Below are 14,163 nucleotides of genomic sequence, written 5' to 3' on the forward strand. Positions count from 1 at the left end.
CTAACCCTAAAATAGCCTGGAATGAAGCACACGGTACAACAATGGGAACACAATAGGTGACGTGAAACTTTACCTGATGAGTCAAAGCTGTAAGACATGCTAAGAGGTCGCATGACTGACAGATATGCCCATGTTTGAAATAAAAGAAAATGGGAGCAAATAGAAGAAAAAGAAACCCATGAGAGTTCAAATGGATGAAAGTCAATGAATCATCCATGTTTATAAAACATATTTGCAAAAATAGACAGTTTCTGAAAATCTAACATTAAAAAGTATGGAAGTATGTTAAGGAAGGACCTAAATAGCCTCCCATGTGTATGATTATGCAAGCGCTGCTCCATATTACCCTCTTAAATCCCCTACAAAAGGTGTCTTGTGTAGCACTGTGCAGTAAATGCTGACAACATATTTACTGTTTTTATCTGATTAAAGCCTTAAATAGTTTGAAATATTACATCAAACCGACCAATTATGATGGATTATTGACCTCCTATGCACCGCTGGCTTTTTATCATATTTTTAGTTAGTTCACAACAAACAACTTATCAGTCCAAGAGCACATTTCTGAGTAACCACAACATTTACTTTAGCAGTGCAGGTTTAGCAAACAACATAAAGCTCACAGCTGCAGTTAAAGTGATCCTTGTTTAAACACTATGACACTTCTGATTAAGTGAACACATCAATGTAGGAAGAGGGCTGTTTAAATAATCATGATGGATGTGGTTAAGCCATGGTTAATGGTTATTGCCCTGAGTGGAGGGGTTAGGCTCATATGGCAGCAAGTTAACACACATACTCTCACTGATTAGAAACAGTCGAGGCGTATCTCCAGATTTTGTTTATTGGCTATTTGTGCATGCATGCATATATGTCAATGTGTGTGATTGTTAGCAGCTTACCCAGGCGGCTTCTGCGGATCATGTCGGGGGAGACGGGCCTGAGCTTCCTCTCAGCTTTGATGTCCTCCAGCAGTCGTTCGTGGAGGCTCCGGGGACGTGGCGGGTGGGGTTTCAGTTTACGGGCTGCAACCTGTCATGACAACCACCACATGAAGTGAATATTCAACATTCAACCACAGTGAGATATTTTCCCTCTCAAAATATCCCAAGAAGGAGTGCACGCTTTGTAATTCAGGGTTCCCACGGTAATGGAAAACTTGAAAAAGTCATGGAATTTCACAATTTTCCAGGGCTGGAAAAGTCATGGAATCATTGAAAGTTTAAGAAAAGTCATGGAATGTTTTTTGTGTGCATGAAACTGTTACAGTAATCTTTTGTGGTAACCTTTCACATAATGAAACAAAATGGAAAAATATATTTTCTGTAGCTGTCGACATAACGTGGCTTTAATATGCGTCAGTGTGCGACAGCATTTTGTTACCATCAAGTTTCTGCATTTTCTTCCCACATTTTGTCTCTCTCTTAGTGTAAGCTGATATCAGTACGACATAGTGAATGCAGCACTTTTGTGTCACAAATGTTGGGGAATATATCATCTGACATGTAAGCGGCACCATGCTGTGTACTACTTACAGGGTTGAGAGGTGGTCGCGACCTGATGAATTCAAGAATGATTTCATGCGCACTCTTCTTTAACCTTGGTGGGATGTCTCCATTCACCTGAAATAACATTGTTAAATATGATGAGATTTGATGTCTTTGTTCTGAAGTACTTGCCCTGGGGAGATTGTTGCAACCTGCAGAGATAATTGATATTGCAGCATGACAACATTAAGTATCGTGATTATTATTAACATGAAAGGAAAAAACAAAAACATGTCATGGCTGAGTGTTGGTCTCGAGTTATTCCAAATAAAGTGAGAAAGGCTCTATAGAAATAAACCCTTATCTTGACTTTTCCCTCACCATGACTTTTCGCAGCTTGTAGCGTTTGGAGCGGATGTCATCCATCAGCATTTCGTACGGTGTGAGCTGGTATTCGATGGGTAATGGGTTATACTGACGCTCCTGAACCTTCTTCAGTTTAACACCATCTCGTAGATCTCGCATCACCTGCACCCAGAACCGAGCCTGGCAAGGAAAAAGGAAGATGTAATATGATAAAATACTACAATGCATTAGTTATGCACTTTCTAACACATGGTCACTGGTCTAGTTTAGTAAGTAAATATTCTTTTTACCCAATCTGCATTTTGTAGCTCATTTAGGTCTTTAACAGGTTCCTCCCGATTCTCGCCTTCCATTCTCCGCAGGTTCTAGACAAGAAAAGGGACAGAAAAAAACATAAAGAGAGAGGAGAATTACAGCAAAATTTAAAAAGTATTTGTGATACTCAAAAGGTGTACAACTATATTTACAATGCTTTTTTCCAACTATTTTTATTTGCTATCAAAGCAGAAATGGTACAATATTTACATGTTTATTTATCACCATATTTTTTCTTTTACTGTTATAGTAGTAAGTAAAATGAATAGATAAAGAGCATTTACAGTGCTGACTTTAGCTGAGTTGAGGTCACTGGCAAACTGCCCATATTGTCAAAGCAGTCTGGTTAATTAAATCAATGGATGTTGTTTCACATGAGCAGGTCGATATCAGTCTCATCCTATATTGACAGAGTACCAGCGAGGTAAAAAAAAAAAAAGGGGAGCCAATAGTCGACTAATGGCTGCTATTAAAAGCCTGCCTGCTGGATCCTCTCTAAACAAACTAGTGACTGAAGACTGGACCAGCTCAAATGTCAAACTGGGTAAGGTTAAGGTTTGCTCTCCTTGTTTTCAGCTGCATGTGGCGAGTCTAGATGTTGTAAACAGTTACTCTGCTATCACACTATCCTTTCAGTTAGATTGTTTTCCACTGAATGTATGACTCTGCGCCTAATGAGAACAGACAATGTAGCTGCCCAGACCCGATAGACAGGAGACAGAGTGCAGTTATAGCAGCTCCACCACTGAAGGAATACAGACACTTTTAGTGTTCATTTATCACAAACACAGTGAAATACACATATAATAAATACAAATCTGAATTTAGTTTTTCAAAAGTTGTTTCAGGCCACATGACTCTAGGATGATCAACGATTTCCCTCTCAGATCAAAAAACCATAAGCCTACAGAATCCTCTGCTGACAGTTGCTTTCTTCTTATCATCCTCACATCTATTCATCCACAACCGTGTTTACTGCAGAAACACATTCCCTCTTCCCACGTATCATCTTTTTTCCCACCTATCTGACCTTTCCCTTTCTCCCCTAATATCCTAACGCATTTCTGCCGTCAAATTACCATCCAAGGACTTTTCTTTCTTTCTTTTTTTAACAGTGACAACATTTAACCTGTCATTCACCGACACCTCTCACGATAAATTCCAGTTTTGGTTTATTTCTAGCCTGGCAGAGCAGACGGGGGGAATCCAATGAGAAGAAGCTGATAAACACTGACAGGGAAGACAGAAAAACAACAACAGTGAGAGAAACTAAAAGAAAGACTCACTGACTGACCTCCTAATTTGTAAGCATGTGTGATGCTGTGTATGGTTACTTATTAGCAACTAGCCAGTGACATTCGGTGCAAAGAGGCCCCTGCAGCCTGGTGGTCCCCTCCTGTAAGCTCCTTAAATAGCAGTAATAAGGTTAAACTTGATTCTATAACCATGTATTACATAAGGTTGTTTGCATGACTCACGCCACTGTATTTGGTGTACATATTGCGCAGCAAGCAAATCAACCAGGAAACACAAAGTTGTACTGGTATGTGTACAAGGATTTCACTTGATGTCTATTTTGAGTGCTTGAGTGGGGTGGGGCAAAGGTTTTTCCCACAAGCTCTGTACTACACTTTAAGTCTTTACAAAGGTTGCCCATTAAAATGTATGCATTATTATTATTATTCTGTCAGCCAGGTGCAAATGTAACGTGTAACAGGACCGACCTATCAAAGAAAGTGCAGTTGTTCTCGAATGAGAATGGAGTCCATATCCAACACATTACACTTTTGCACGAAATATTCACGTCAGAGAAATTTCTTGCAGTATGTATTTTATGCCAATAATTCCTAAAACAAACTGTGATAGTATTTTTTCTTAAATTAGACACACTGGCTTTTTTACAAAATCTGGGTATGCTCAAGCTGCATGTGACATCTTCCATGGTGTACTGGTGTAAAAAGCATTTCTTTCATGCTTAAAATGAAAGGTGAAATGATAGATTATTTTAATTAGGAAGAATGGGCTTATTTGGGATTTGTTTTAGGTAAGAACATAATTTAAGCACATGTTAGGGCTGACATGTTTCTGAATTGTATAATATAAAATTGAAATTACAATAAAACAGTTACTGTTATATTTATATCATATATAAATTATACATTAACTTAAATAAATTAAATATTTACTTAATATATAATTATATTATGTATACATTATATGAAATTATACATTTATTTTAGTTTTCATTATTTTACAAAGCATTATGGTCCTTTAAAATAAATAAAAACTACATTAACACTTCAGTCTACATCAATGCTAGTAATTGGGAACCGTGCCATCCAATAAGCACTGACTGATCACACTATCCATAGACCCATTGTATGCCTGCAATATATTTTGAGCCTTAGATGTGATTGAATCTTTTTTTAAAATTCATCAGTAGTGCGCCCCTCTCCAGTTAAAGCGTTCACTGAATGAGCAAAAACATCCCTTGTATTTTTAATTGTATAATTTTGTATCCATAACTGACGCCACTGAATAAGAATGCTTGTTTGGCAGGAGAAATACCTACAACTCTATACCATGGGGTTTTTTGATTGTTTGTTTGTTTGTTTGTTTTATGTTTGGAATCTGGCGCCCCACCCTCTTAAGACTTTTGTTTGGGCATTCCTCACATAATTCTCTCAACTCTTCTTTTCAGTCTGTGTGTGCACACAACCCTGCAGTCTCATGCCCTTTAACAGGGACTGGCGGGACATTTACCTATGCAAATTACAGCTTTCAGTTTATGAAGACATAATTATAAAAACACAGGCGCAAACAACTCTGCAGCTTAAAAAAAAAACCCATAAATCTGACGTATACTTTTCGTAGGATCTTTCTCATGAACGAATTTAGGAAAAAAAAACTATTGGTGTATGAGGCCCAATGAATTCCAGCATGTCGTGATTAACAACTGATTAATCGCCTAAAGCATGCTGTCTGTTAGAAGCTCTATAGGAGGAATCCCTCAATAATCATACTGAATTACCCTAGTATCAATACCTTACGTACATAAATAAATGAGAAACAGGATGCCAGATCACGTCCACCGAGAGTTATATCATGCCAAGTTATCTACGTAATGAGAAGTTGGCCCGACAAGGGGCTCAGACAAGGACAGCCACACATTTTCAATCCTTCTGGACCATTACTTCTTCATGGGCTGTTTTATTGTTATTGTGCCGTTTCTGGGCACCACTCTGGTATTCTCTTTTCCAAGCGTTAGAGTCTGTTGGCCTAAGAGGTCTTTATTAAACACAGTAAATCCACTTACCAAGCAGAGTGGTAAATGCTCTAGGACAAGAAGGTCTGGTGTTTTATCATATTCTCTTATCTGTTCTGTGCCTCCAAGCTCAATCTCCTCTATCACTTTCTTTCATATTTTAACTTGCTTTGTGACATGCAAATGAGTAGAGTGTTTTCAGTTTGACTCATGGACAAAATTAGCTGACTTTGGGAATATAGATGAGTGACAATTACTAAAAGTAAGTGTAAATGTTACTCATCACTTTTGAAGTAAGTTTAGGTGACTCACTTTACAAGTGTATTATCATGGTAGAAAATATTCAAGTGGGTAAGCAGAAGGCATTGTTTGTGTTTCTTCTTTATCAATAACTCAAAGATATCACATGCCACAGTTTTTTTTTTACCTCCTTGGCACTCTTGATCTTCTCCAGAAAGGTGTGAAGTTCCCTGGTTTCAGCATAGAGAGCACGACACACAGCCTGGTAATGGCTGGGGGCGTCTGATGGGCTGGGAAGGTGGGAAGAACATAACTGTGGAGGAGAGAGGGGAGGGGACTGGTTATATATAGTGGTACCTCTTTGGGCTATATAATTGACTTATCCTTATATAAAAATCATAAATTAAACATGAAAAACGAAACATGTATATATTAGTATCCTGTATAAATGATGCATATAATAGGTTTCTTATATAGTTAAGCAATTAATCACAAAAAGACTCGTACAAATGCATGAAGAAATCATGTACATAGAGACAATTTTTCAGGCAAAATTTTATGGAAATATACACCATTTGGTGGCCACGTCCCAGTGATGGTAATATTATCCGGAACTTCTTACTTGGCTACAATACCTTGAGAAATATCTATATTTGGTTCCACAATGAAAAACTGACATTGAAGGGATACAAGTTAAGTTTTTTTCTTAAAAGATAAATATATCAAGGCTACGACATGACAACTACAACTTTTCTCTTCTTTGTCATTAGCAGAGAACAGCAGAATGACGGCAGTAAATGTTATCAATCAGCAAGAACGAGAAAGCTGCTGGTACCACTGTATTGATACGGTGAAAAATGTGATCTATTAATGCGTTCTGACAACACAACTAGATACCGTGGCTGACCCAAATACTTCATTGCTTCAAAGCGTCAGTCTGTGCCATGGTAATCAGTGTCTAAATTAGTATTTCAGTGCTTTGTTATTTGTTTTGTTTTTTAACCGGTAAACTGGTGGAAGAAACTTATAAGAGGTAGCAAGTGTCAGACACAGATGAGGCCAGTGTCAGCGCAATCATCAACCCCTGCTTCAAGCAATGAAAGTGGCCGGCTGACGAGGAAAAGGTGAGACAAACTGTGGACAGTTATAGGAAATAAACATTTACTGAAAGCGTCATGTCATGTCATGTCTCATTGTGGCCACTGAAGAGTTCTTCAGGTATTTCAGTCTGGACCAAAGTCGTGGTCTTGCAGGCCTATATAACCATGCTGCTGTGGCTAAAAACAGTGCATAGCATTGCTTTCAACAGAATAAACCTGATTGTCCAGCCAGAGTGACGCTGCCTGACTAGCAGCACTTATGCACCATTTAAAGCTCTGACCCTTATGGCATGTGACTGTGATTGTAAAGATAATAATGGCTGCCTAGCATTGTAATGGATGACCTGTCAAATTATCTCCGTGACATGAAAGGAGGAAACCAGATGAATGACATATTTTCATGTTCTCCTGAAGGGCTTGGCTAGCCACAGGAATGACTGCCTCAGCAGTAGGTGTCTTCTTCCATGTCCACTGAAGGAGAATTCACAGGTAATAATGACACCTGAGCAGTGAGTCTCTTTACGACCATGCTTCAAATACCGCTGCATCGGTGGTTTCCATTGTTAGCACTATAAACAATGATAAAGCATGAGCCTTGTTGCAAAAAATGAAGAAAAGCTGTTGGTTAACTGTATGTGGCAATGTCTCAGTTTGGAGAATTTGTTTTAATGAACTTGGCGGCCTCCTTTGTGTAAAATCATTTGTCTTTGATGTGCTATAATTAAATGGGCTACAACCCAAACTCCAGATTGACAGCTTTGGTAAGAGGATGACAGCTCATGCAGCCACTCCTCAGTTCACTCCATTTCACTTGAGCAATGAGGAAACCCATTCAGCACATTCAACGTCTAACTATTACTGTCTTAGTGGGATGCTTCACTAGCAAGCCCTGTCATCTTTTGTCAGCTCCGCATTGGCTGAACCCTCGCCAACCTAAACTCCCCCCAGCTGACACAACAGTAGAGTAAAGGAAGGAGGTCAGCCAGGAATGTGCTGCATTATCTACTCCAGCCATGACATGCCAACATATAGACGTTTACACTCAAGAGAGTGATTGTTGGAGAAATGATGAGCCAGCCGAGGCGAGGCACGCACTGTTTGTGCACTACACCGGGTTCATTATATGGAGGGAACAGGCTGTGAGAGTTTCTAAGCCTATTCCCCAAATACCAGCATGTTTACACAGCTATTATTGTCAGTCTCATATTCGGAAGCTGTTTGGGGAATTTACAGCGTGACGGCCCCCATCAGGGGAATTTGTTCTGAGCCGGAGTGATGACGATGTGTGGATGAAGTGCCCTAATAACAAACCTGATATAGAAGTGGGATAAAGGAGGAAATATTCAAAGCAAAAGAAGAATCTGTACATTTAATACACATATGATAACTTCAGTCATTCAGTCAGATCCCTCAAACCATGACTGAAGACCAGAGTATTGATAAGTGCTGAAGTTATACGTTTTGCTATCAGTATAGGAGAAATGAAGAAAATATTTTTCTTTTACAGTTTTTATCTCACCAAGTCTGGTTCTAATTTGCAACAGGATTAAGAAATTTGTCTGCATGTCATCCCCTCTCTCTCCCCCTTTCACGCTTAAGCTGTCCTATCAGAATAAAGGCAAAAAGCCAAAAAATAATCTTAAAAAACTCCACACACTGCTGCTGAAGGACACAACGCGGAGTTCTGCCAGCGCTATGGTTATGGACTCCAAAAACCTCAGAAAACACAAAAATCAAGCCATGACGTACCGTTATGAGGTCTCGATAGCTGCGAATGCTGCTGACTGAGCTGGTGGGGGTGGCAGAGACAGGCTCCTCTTCCCCCTCTTCTTCCTCCTCACCCTCATCCTCCTCCTCTGTGGCTTCATAGCCCTCGTCAGGACAGGGGTCACTCTCCGTTTTTTCAGGGTTGGTCATCATGTCGATCAGATGCTCCAGTGGCGGGCTGAGTTCTCGCTCCTCGTTTTCTTTGAGGCCATAGTCGAGAGCTTTATAAATCATGACACCCAGTGAGTCAATAACCTGTGGGACAAATGGACAAATGGGATGTCATAGGTTTTAATTGTGTACTGAAAAATAAATATGTACATGTTATAGACTTTAGTACAATAAAAGTAGAGTTTCTACAGAAAAAAGAACAGGACAGGACTCTACTTTAAGCTAAAATTGATATCCCTGCTTTCCACAATATCAGATTTTTTTCATCTAAGCTATATATGAATGAAAAAATTTGAGGATGAATCAGATATACACACAAAGATGTGTTCTTAAATTTGAAAATTAAGTAGGGAACCTAAGACACTTTTCCTATTTAGCAAGGGTAGAGACATTATGTTTTTCCAATCCACTGACACTTGTTTACTTCCTGTAATGTTTGCCAGCATTATGTTCTTTCCAGCTGAGAGACTACACTCAATTTCATGTCGCCCCTGCTGCTCTTTAATTAATGGCACACCAGCACATCCTCGTGGACCAGACCCAATTTCTTACTACCTCTGTCACATACACAACTCTATCTACAACAAACTCACCTAAACAGACATGAAGACAGTTCATGTCCTCGACCCAGATGTGAAACGAGGCCACAGTGTTCCTCCAAACAGCGTGATTATTACCATAATCTGGGGATGATTTCATTTCAGCGCTGCTTCCCCTCATTAACTAGCAGCGGATGACCCATCTTTTTTTTTTTGCAGCTTGTTCTCAAACAACCAACAGGCTATGCTGACAAAAAGTTGTTCTTTTACTTCAGCATGAAAAGTTGGCGCTGCTGCTCAATATCCCCTCCAGACAACTTAATCAAAGCATTGCTCTCAGTTCAACAAGTGTTTGAGAGCAAGAGGAGCTAAATATTCTGCGCTGGACAGCAGCTCACTGAGGAAGGACTCTCGAGCCGCCGGTTCTTGTCAGTTGCTACATGCATAAGTCATTTGGACCTTTGCTGACTTAAAATATTTAGTGATGAAATAATAAAAGTAATGACAAATCTTTTCATTTCTACACTTCATCCATTTTAACTGATACTTCGAGTGCAATTTGTCACCTAATCTTCAACTGACATATCAACTCAAGCCCACAGGAACCGCTCCAGGCTTTAAAGCCAATTTTATAGCGGACAGTGGTGGAATTACAACAATAAGGTCCGTCAAACGATGCCTTAGGCCACAGAAGACTTTTCCCATAGACTTACATTGTGAAAGAGACATCTGGAAATCACAGGATGCATTTCTTTGAGTGTCACAACTACTGGGACTTGATCCATTCAGTCCGTTAGCACGTTGAATGTCCAGATGACACGCAAGATTTATTCATTTTATCCCCATTTGAGTTAGCGAAAGGCTTCACAGGCACTTGGCTAGAAGAGATACAGGCAATTTTCATACTTTTTTTTTTTTTAGCTTAATGCGCCACAGAGCAACTTTCATAGGATTGAATGTGGCCCCGCCTCAAACCATATCCAGCTCTCTTTATACTTCAGCTACTTTCAGTGCTTGAACTTGAACTGCATCTTGAATTCTTTACAGTCATCACAACTGATACTTCGACTTCACTCAGAACTCACTTTAATACTTCACCTTTATTCACAACTTATATTTTAAATGCCATTAAGGTTAAGTTTCCATATAATATTCAGCATTTGCAAATGTCTTGCATTTTCCTGATACAGTATAATAGCTCCATAGTAGCAATCACAGCCTGCAAGAAAACATTCTGTAGCTTGAATCCCTGTTCCTTATTTTCAGTTGCGCAAACAGAGCACCCTTCATTGTTTTCTATACATCCAAAAAGACATGTGTGGTTGCAATCTGTTTGTTTGTGCACAAGGAACACCTAAAAAATATTTCAAAGTTGCGTTTTTGAGGTCATAAAATGATGAGCTAACTGTCCCTTTAAATGTTGCAGACCGCAACACATTGTTGTACTGCGTGTTCTTATCCAGAAAGGAATGGAGTGACATTGTTGAGAAAGGGAGGTGTCCAAATAAAACTTGATGCGGGTGAAGCTGCTGCAGGGTGAGGTGCCAGAGAACAGCACCTGGCTGTGGTGCCTGGGAGTGTACCCAACAGAAGGTAAGGGTGTTGACTGAGCATGTTTGGGATCATTAACTGCAGCCACAGAGGCAAGAAAATCATTACATAACTCGCATGTCACACTGAAGTCAAAGTGGCGCCACAACTTTTGGATAAGTCACTAAGATGTTTCCATTCTTTCCACATGAATTTTTCTTAACCTAATACATTGCTCTCACTAAACAGTGAAAATTGCTCTTGGGTCCTGTCTATTATATTTTCTTCTACCTTTTGGCCTCTCATTCACACAACAGGTAATTTCTTTTAGAGGGCCCGATCACACCGAGACATCATGACAAGTGTGACCACTCCAAAAACGTCTTTGAAGCAGATCTGGACAAACACCTGGGAGCACCTATGGAGCGTGGCTGCGTGTGCACTGCCAAAAGTGACATTGATGAGCAGTGCGACTCCACACCTTGAGCAGAAAAGCTGAAAATATTTTAACTTTTATATATTCCAAAAAAACACCAGAAAAACATGTTGCACAGCAGCAGGAGAGGAACACCAAACAAGTGTGCTGTAGCATAGGGAGACAATGGTTTTACTGGCGACGCTTCTCTAGCGACAAGTCTTGGTGTGATCGGCCCCTAAGGTGCACAAAACTCCTGTTGATTTGCATCACTGTTAATATGTTAACCAGAGCATTGGGAAACAGTGAAATCATTTACTCATGCCAATTGCTACATCAGAATTACTAACCGGGCCTTTTTTTTCTCTTTTTTTTATATGGAAGGGACAATATCAGCTTTCAAAAATATCTGTATACATGTAAATAGAGCCTCAAATTTTAAGTTAAACTAGCATGTGGAAACTTCCACGTTTATCCACATCTTTTCTCTGCATTTACAAGGTGTAGACATTACAGTTCTACCTCGCCTGGCTGACAGGCGGGGGGGGGGGGGGTTGCCTGTCTCTGTTCTATTACAAAGGTGAGAAGCTTTTATAACACTAAAACAGCAGGGTTTGGTGGTGTCATGTTAGTGTTCAAGTCACGACAGCCTTGTGAGAGAAACGGTATATATAAAAACTTAGTGGAAATAATACAATAAAAAAATAAGGACATTTGTTTTCATTCATTTCAGTCTTTTAAACAGAGTAAAGTGCACAAAACGTTTGAGCAGCACAGTGAGTCTATTTCTGAGTTTCTTTCATTACAAACTGCTATTGGATTGTGGTTCTTTTTCTTTATGGATCAAATGCCTGAATTGTCAGTTCATCTCAGCTCAATAGTCAACATCTTTCTATAAATAAAAGAACCAGAACTTAAAATATCAACACCATAAAAGTAGCAACAGCCTCCATTCTTTATTTTCTGACACTAACCTAACCTATTGATCGGATTCTTTTCTGGAGAAAGATCCTTTTTTTTTTGTTTTGTCTTGTACGGTTATCATTTATCAACCATCTCTATGTGCAGCTGATAATCCTGTTCCAGGGCTAAAATAAATATCCTACTCCTTAGTGTCTCATTATGTAACCTTATAATCCATCTGTAGGACAACATGCGCTGTAGTGGGCGGAGATATGAGGGAGTTCTGGAGTGACAGACAGCACAAGGGGTCTCATTCATTGGCCATGGAGATGCAAAGGTTTACACTGGACCGTGTATAATCAACAATCACCAATAATCAAGTGTGGAAAATCTTCCTGTATCCATGTGTAATATAAGAGGTTGCATTCAAATTTGCTATACTGCCAAGGCATGGGTAGATTCAGCAGTTATTGTTTCAATCCAATTTCCTCACCAAAACAAAATAGCTTGTAATAATTAACTGCTCATTGGTTCAACAGTAGCTGCACTGAAGGGCTTAATACATCATTAATTAAAGCACTCTGTACAATAATCTCGTTTATGTTATCCAAGGTTTAGACGCTCCAGAGCATAAATAATGACAGCTTGGACTCAATTCGCCAAATGCACAGTTACAGGGCCAAAGCTAACACCTGCCAAGCACCGAATGCAAGTAGATTTTCCATTTGGCGAGTAAATCTAGAAGGGCTATCTGCCACGGTACTGGGTTAATCTTTGTACTAAAAGAGTCATCTGATAAAAATAACCATGATCTGCCACGTTTTGGTGTGATTCACAGAAACGTTGCGTCTATCCTCCGCTGTCTGTTTCAGAGTTTGACACACGTGCGCACGCAGATACACAAACACGTCTAAACATTACAGCAAAACTGGCCTTCTGAAGCCACTAATTTTGTGGCACTTTTTACTGTATGGCACATCAGTTTCTTTGCTAAACTATCACTTGTCTGAAGATGAGGAGGTTTGGTTTTAGTTTATTTAAATGATTAAGAATCTGGCCACAAAACCTTCAAATTAGTTTTTACGTTTGATCCTTAGGTGCAAAAGACTATATTTTTCTAATATTATGATTTTTTTTTTTTTACCAAAATCTAGTTTTATTTTTTTCTTCAATGTAGCACAAATACTATGTTTATACGTCATAAGCAGTTGATCAATATGTTTCAAATTTTGTTGGGTCCTCTCCTTTCAGTTTTTATTCAACAGAATACCTTATTATCTCAATAAAATGTACCCAAACTAATATATATGTGTCACAAAAAGGCAATTTCTGATTTTGGCTGCTAAAAATATGCTTGACCAGTGAAACTGTTCAACTACTAGACCTTTGGCTGATGAGACAAGAAGTTAATTTCGGACACTTTAGTCCAGATACAAACAGCTATAAAAAAAAAAAAAAAAGCAACAAAAAAAACCAAACAAAAAACGAGGGGAGGCTGGATAAATCCACCCTGTTACTCAACCAACATGGCAGTGTTACAACAGCATTGTGACTTCAAAATATAGAATGACAGTAACTCATAAGTTTATGGCAGGTGGAACGGGGAAGAGGCATCCTAAGATGAAAAATTACAGCTAAGTTTTCTAATCACACCTTACAATCTCATATGAAGACTTGTGACTCAGAGAAATGAGGCACGGAGCCAAAGCAGAGGGGCAGGAGGAGGGAGGAGGAAGGAGGAAGGAGGAAGGAGGGGGGAACAAGTATGCGGATAAGCAGTTGGGAAAGACAGCCAGAAAATCCACCGCTGTGTTTCAGGCACAGGCAGAAATGTTTGGTAGCAAACCACTAATTGAAACCAGGCTCCACCCAGGAAAGGTGGACGCCTGCCATGGTGGATGAAACACTCATATGTTCCCATCGCTGTGGTCTTGGCCAACCACAGGTAGCACAGGATGCCGCCTACATTTTCAAATGCTTATTAGGAAATGTAGCGAGATGAGTCATCTGGGTGTCACAGAAAAAACTGCATCTTATGTGTGTATGTTTGTATCAGTGTGACATA

The 14,163-nt window shown here is 39.4% G+C and overlaps 1 protein-coding gene across 4 annotated transcripts in view; it reads right to left on the reverse strand.

Annotated features, from left to right (window-relative positions):
* spire1a (spire-type actin nucleation factor 1a) overlaps nt 1-14,163 on the reverse strand; it is a 45,848-nt gene that overhangs the window by 11,871 nt on the left and 19,814 nt on the right. For all 4 annotated transcript variants that reach the window (XM_042506288.1, XM_042506289.1, XM_042506291.1 and 1 more), the window contains exons 3-8: nt 8,523-8,795; nt 5,861-5,986; nt 2,144-2,218; nt 1,869-2,033; nt 1,536-1,622; nt 903-1,032 (exon numbers count right to left, since the gene is read on the reverse strand). In XM_042506288.1, coding sequence (XP_042362222.1) covers nt 903-1,032; nt 1,536-1,622; nt 1,869-2,033; nt 2,144-2,218; nt 5,861-5,986; nt 8,523-8,795 — 856 coding nt within the window. The remainder of the gene's footprint in view (nt 1-902; nt 1,033-1,535; nt 1,623-1,868; nt 2,034-2,143; nt 2,219-5,860; nt 5,987-8,522; nt 8,796-14,163) is intronic.

Source organism: Plectropomus leopardus, chromosome 18 (assembly GCF_008729295.1).
Source record: "Plectropomus leopardus isolate mb chromosome 18, YSFRI_Pleo_2.0, whole genome shotgun sequence".
In the NCBI taxonomy this organism is placed as follows: Eukaryota; Metazoa; Chordata; class Actinopteri; order Perciformes; family Serranidae; genus Plectropomus; species Plectropomus leopardus.